Below are 6,318 nucleotides of genomic sequence, written 5' to 3' on the forward strand. Positions count from 1 at the left end.
TAGCCCCCGAAACCTTTGACGGAGTATTTTTCAACGCGCAAATCGATTAAAAAAATAATAATGGAGAGTGGGCCCCACTAACGGAATTTTTTAACAGCAGGATAACAGTAAGGTTACCGTATGGAAACAAAAAATATATTGGGGTTACAGTGTAGAAAGTGATATATGTTAGGGCACAACGTAAAAAAGTGAAAAAAAAAAAAAAAAACAGGATTACTATATAGAAAAACCCAAAAAAAAAAAAAAAAAAAAAAAAAAGAAGTATTGCATAAGTTGGATTTCGCACGTTTTGTTATCGCCTTTCTCGCCAATTTAGTGTCTTTAGGATATATGTTTATGTCAATTTGGACAATCCAAGTAAAGAATGTTGTCTTATCTTATTTTCACTACTAATACAATCTCTCATAACCACACCAGTGAGCTTACAATACCCTCTTTTGGTTCTTAGACTTTTGTGTAGAGCATACTATTTTCTCAGTTTTGTCCTAAATATTTAAATTCACTTTCAAGTTAATTTAAATTCTTAGACGAAAATATACATATATATTGAATACAAATTCATCGATTATTGAAGGAAATTAAAATCATAAGCTTCAATTATTCAGTAGTATCAAATATTGTAACTTGCACATTCGGGCACAACAACACATCTTCCAAATGAAACTAGTACATTTATCGTTTGTTGCTACACCGCCTTTTAATCAATGTGACTGATCTGCTGAATGCAAATGAGACCAGTATTCCTTCACAAGTTGGCCAAATAATGAATCTTCCTTCTCCATTAACTTAATCGGGTCGTCATATTCAGCTAAATTTCCTGCAACAACATTTCATTACATTCTATCCTACTAAATAATTTAGGACTTAACTCAATCAATAATCTCGCCTGCTATAATTTTGTTTTAGAATTTGCTTTTGAATTTTGCAACTGTTATGTTGCTTGAGGTTCATTATATATGGTATAGGAATATCAAAGAAAACACACCTTCACTAATGGTAAGAACCTTGGTGCAATCCATCACGGTTGGTATCCTATGGGCTACTGTAATTACTGTGCAATCAGCAAACTCTGTTCGTATTGTTTTTTGCAGAATCATATCAGTTGCATTATCAATTGATGCAGTTGCTTCATCCAGCACTAGTATCCTGCTTTTTCTCAATAAAGCGCGGCCTAGACCGAATAGTTGTTGTTGTCCAATGCTCCAATTTGATCCATCCTCCAGAACTAATATGAGAAAGTACAATAATAATATGTCAAAAACTCAAAATACATTTGTTATGGGAAATTCCCTGTTTCTCGTGATGTTCTCGTGGGGGCATTTTTGTGAATAAATCAACATCTGATCTTTTTCATTATTGTGGGCTCTACAGTTGAATGAAGTTAAATAAAACTGTTATTAAAAAACTAGGACATCCTCGTTTGTTATTAAAAAAAAACGAATAATTGAAGGAGAAATTCATACCAAAGGAATCTAAACCTTGCTCCTTCTTTTGCACAACTTCTTTGAGTTGACATTTCCCTAGCACCTTTTGCAAGAAAAAAAAAGTTCAAAAATTGCCATGCATTACATAAAATGTATGTATTCTAGATATTGTTACATACGAAAGAAAGGGAAATTATACCTCCCAGATTTCTTCATCAGTATGCTGACACAATGGATCTAAGTTGAATCGTACACTACCATTGAAGAGTGTGGGATCTTGAGGGATAATCCCGAAACGTGACCTTAAATCATGAAGTCCTATCGAACTTATATCCAATCCATCGACGATAATCTTCCCTTCTACTGGCTCTACCAGGCGAAATAATGCCCCTATCAGGGTAGTCTTTCCACTACCTGTCCTACCCACAACACCAATTTTGTCTCCGCCTTCGATTATGCAACTAATTCCCTTAAGGACCAGTGGTGTGTCTGTTCTATATCTTATCTGCTTCATACATAAAAATGTTAAGCATATCTTTCTAGAATACATGTTGATAAGATATTGAAAAGTTCACCTGTAAATTGTGGACCACTACTTTTCCAACGGATGGCCAATTTCGGGGAGGGCGACTATCATTGATGACTTCTAGAGCTTCACTTGGTATATCTATGTATTGATGAATCCTTTCCACTGAAATGATTTGGTTGGCTATTATGCATTGATTTTGAATTGAGACAACCATACCCAAATTTAACCCTAGACCATATGATAACGCCATTCCAATAAAGCCTGCAATATTATCGGTTCTATTATAAACGAAATATTTGTAAATATAGAAACCAAAGAGAGATAGAGAATGTTTTACCTGGGGAAAATGTTCCAGGTGGAAGCAAAACCATGCATAGTGCTGCAGTTGCAAGAACAGTGGCACTAAGGATCTCAATCCTCTGAATAAGCCATTCAGTGGCTGCAAAGTTGTGGAAGAATGGGCTTGCATTTAAGTCGATAAGATCAAGACTTTTTTCAAAAAAACGTTCTTCCTCTTGAAAAGCTCTTATTGTCATGGCTCCTGCTAATGATTCGGCTAAATGGTTTGCAACCATAGACTTGGTTGTACCATTGAGTCTCATCAGCTCTTTTGCGGTTGCAAAGTAGTACCTCTGTGCATGTTTTTCAATTAGTAATTAGGTTCTAAGCCTAACAATAACCTCAAGAAATTAAAGAAATGCAATTGTTTGATGGAAATTTTGTCTAGAACTAGGGTCATTTGTGAACAACTATCCGGTTTTTTAAACAACCCTAAAAAAATAGGCAGTTGTTCACAAATGATTCTATCTTTAAGGTAGTTCTAGACAAAATTTCCTTGTTTGATTCATGGTTATTTTTTTTAGAAAATTCATTCATCGCATGAGCCCATAGCACTGCATTGTGGAAGGTCATTTTGAAAACTTACTTGTATTCGTATCATCATGTAAATCACTGGTATGGTTACAAATAAGACTTGCCAGATCATGACAGCCAACACTCCCAAATTAGCATATGCTGTTGTAGTAGCTCCAAGGGTTGAATGGAAGCTGAAAGGGAGATCAAGATCGATAATGCTTAAATCAGAAGAGACCTGTAGAGTTTAATTAAAACATCAAGTGGGGAAATGTTATTGTGGAATAAGTCTAGTCCACTTGAATTGCATGAAATATATATATATATATCTGTGAAGCATATGACAACTTTATACTTACCCGACTCAGTATCCTTCCAAGAGGTGTAGAGTCATAAAATGACATTGGAGCACGAAATAAGGAGTTTAGTAATTTAGAAAACAAGAATCTTGATGAATCCATCCCTAATCTAACCATTGCAAGAGATCGAAAGAATAAACAGATTGTCGAGGCGAGTCCAATGATGAAGTATACCAAAATAAGTTTTGATTTGCTGAGTTGAGGATTATCAATGCCTTTGGCCATCCAAAGGTTCTGTAATATCTGGCCTGCTAAAAAGGCTACGTAAGCGAAGAAAACGATAGAGATATACCAGTATCCTATATTCTGCTTCAAGTATATCAAATATGGCTTAAGGCCAGTGTCTCCTACTTCTCTTTCTTCTTGTTTAATCAACTGGTCCTTATTCGCTTGATTTTCATTCTCCACATTGGCTATCTGAATTTCTGTATTCGAAACGATTTGTCTATTAGATTTGCTAGCTTCACCCGTTGTCTTTGTATTGGCAGTCTCTTTGTGTGCATTTACAAGATCTGAAAACTCCTTACTTGAAGCTAATAAACTATGATAAGAGCCTGACTGATGGATTTCTCCATCTGACATCAACTGCAAAAAAAAGATGTCGTTTCATTGATGATTACAAGTTATTTATTCATACAAAATTAAAGACAAACTCACCAAACACCAATGAAATGCTGGAAGAAAATCAACTTGGTGAGTCACAAGCAAGACAGTCTTTTCGGAAAGAGCTTCCATAACATATTCCTGTCACAACATAAAGAGTCATGTTAGTTAAGTTGAAAAGGTTATCCATGTTTGAGAACTTGAGGTGTGAGAAATACTATACATTAAAGAGGCTAGTTGCAGTTTTTGCATCAACAGCACTGAATGGATCGTCCAAAAGGTAAATGTCTGCATTTTTGTATAATGCTCGAGCAAGTTGAATCCGTTGCTTCTGTCCACCACTTAGATTAACTCCTCTTTCTCCAATTTCAGTCATATCACCATAAGGAAGAAGCTCAAGGTCCTTAACCAATGAACACCTGTGTAGAGTATCTCTATATCTGAGGTCATCCATGGCTGATCCAAACAGAATATTTTCGCGTATTGTCCCTGATTGAATCCAAGCTGTCTGGGAAACATAAGCAATACTCCCAAAAACCTCTACCTATAAGAGTAAAATAGGTTTGAAATGTAACAATTATATAGCTCTTTATATAGTAGTCTAATTCTATTAAGCTAACTCATCAATATTCATTTGTCTAGAGGTCTATATGCAGCTTGGTGGGAAATTCCCTGTTTCTCATAGTGAGAAACGAAATTTGTTTCTCATATGAGCATTTTCGCGAATAAGTCAACAATTTTTTCATTCTTGTGGGCTCCACAGTTGAATAGTTGTTGGTTTATTTACGAAAATGACAAAAATAAGAAGTATGAAAGTTGCATAAGAAGCTTACTGTTCCATCCATGCATGCTACTTCTCCGAGAATTGCTGCGAGTAATGTTGATTTTCCTGAGCCAACTTCTCCACATATAGCTATTTTTTTACCAGGATGAATATCAAGATCTATGTTTCTCAATGTTGGCTTTGATGTATCCATTTCCCACGAAAGATTTGCTGATCTTATCATAATGGCATGATTTATAGTGGCCATATCGCTCATTTTTCTGACATTTTCTGTTTGGAGCTCTGGCGCTGCAAGAAACTTCACAATTCTTGCAAATCCAACTTTTGCATCTATTATTACAGCAATGACATCAGGGATAACTCTTATTGGCTCTTGCACTAGACGCAATGTTGCAAGAAATGTGAATACATTGTTGGCATGTAGAGGGATATGGAGTAAATAACATGCCCAAAATGTAGCAACAGAGACCAAAACAGGAGACATCCAAAAAAGCAAGTAGTTGTATGCCTTTTGCAATTGCACAGATGATAAGCGTTTGGACTCCTCTTTTCTTAAGGACTCGATTGCTTTCTTAAAGTGATTCTCCCAAGCATATAACTTAAGAACCTTCATGTTCACTAAAGCCTCTGAGTACGCCTTCAACCTCCTATCTTGAGCTACCATCAACTTGCGTTGGTACTTATGTTGTAACTTTGCAATAGGCGCGTTGCATATCATAGTTAATACAACTAGTACTAAGGAAGCCACAGTTGCGAGCTTAACTGAATGGATCAAAATAAGTAATGCAAGACAAAGCTGGAGGCTTGTAGTCCAAGTCTGATGAAACCAAAAAGGGAACTCCCCAATCCTATAAGCATCCACGGTTACGTGATTCATTATCTCACCACCAGAGTGATTCTTCTTAGCTACATTTGAGAGTCGTAGATGCTTCTTATAAATTGCTGCAGTTAGCATGGACCTCACTTGAAGACCAATCAATCTGCTTCGAAAGAACCATTGCCTCTGTGTAAAAGATTCTAATATCTTCGATAGGAAAAGTGAAACTGCCAGAACATATCTTTCATATTTAAAAGCTTCTTTGCCCTCACCAATCTCAATGAAGGAATTCATTAATAGAGGTCCAGCTGACATTGCAAGTATCTTCAAAAGAGCAAATACTCCAGTAACTAGAATCTCTTTCCAGTGGCATTCAACAATTGTCCACAAGATCGAGGATTCTGATAACAAATCGGACTCTTTTTTCTTAATCAACTGATCAACAAACTGTGAGTAACAATATCTTGCTTTGTCTATGTCCCGTAATTTGGGCATGTCTTCTTCCTCCATAGTCTTTTTCGTACCCGATTTCATCAAAGGGTTTAGCCAACAAAATAACATCTTATTAAAGAACCCAGCTTTGGCAAATGGTGTAACTCTGGCGGGTGCCCCCTTTTCACTAATGCTCCCTTTATCCTCAGAATTTTTTCCACAGTCAGATTGCCAACAAAACATTGTCCACAAATCCCCAATCATTCTTCAGCTCTTTCACTGTACCAATGCAAAGCTACATAAGTACCAGATTATCACATAAAATTTACTCTTATTTTGCGTTAGTTGCTACACTTGGACTTTTATTATATTGTTCATTATTCATCATTTTTTCTACTATAACCCTACTGTATTACTTTTATTGACATTTAAAATATGAACAATATTTTTCCTTTTTTTAAAATAAGTTATACATCTCATTTCACGTTTGATAATCATTGTTTTAACCAGAAAAATCT

At 35.8% G+C, this 6,318-nt stretch overlaps 1 protein-coding gene across 1 annotated transcript; it reads right to left on the reverse strand.

Moving 5' to 3' along the window:
* Positions 1-594: 594 nt before the first annotated feature.
* LOC145630112 (ABC transporter C family member 10-like) lies at positions 595-5,929 on the reverse strand. Its single transcript, XM_081682352.1, has 11 exons — positions 4,601-5,929; positions 3,991-4,311; positions 3,822-3,908; positions 3,165-3,749; positions 2,879-3,043; positions 2,291-2,585; positions 2,000-2,214; positions 1,624-1,929; positions 1,464-1,527; positions 986-1,225; positions 595-817 (listed from the first exon to the last, which is right to left on the reverse strand). Exons 1-11 carry the CDS (start codon positions 5,927-5,929, stop codon positions 702-704), a joined length of 3,723 nt encoding a protein of 1,240 aa, XP_081538478.1. The 3' UTR covers positions 595-701.
* Positions 5,930-6,318: the final 389 nt, after the last annotated feature.

The sequence above is a fragment of the Chenopodium album genome, chromosome 5, assembly GCF_948465745.1.
Source record: "Chenopodium album chromosome 5, dcCheAlbu1.1, whole genome shotgun sequence".
Lineage (NCBI taxonomy): Eukaryota > Viridiplantae > Streptophyta > Magnoliopsida > Caryophyllales > Amaranthaceae > Chenopodium > Chenopodium album.

Coding starts and splice junctions, on each gene's coding strand:
- LOC145630112 (XM_081682352.1), bottom strand. CDS start 5,929: ATGTTATTTTGTTGGCTAAACCCTTTGATGAAATCGGGTACGAAAAAG. Junction 4,312..4,600: donor TAGCATGCATGGATGGAACA/GTAAGCTTCTTA, acceptor TTACTCTTATAG/GTAGAGGTTTTTGGGAGTAT. Junction 3,044..3,164: donor TTGGAAGGATACTGAGTCGG/GTAAGTATAAAG, acceptor TAAACTCTACAG/GTCTCTTCTGATTTAAGCAT.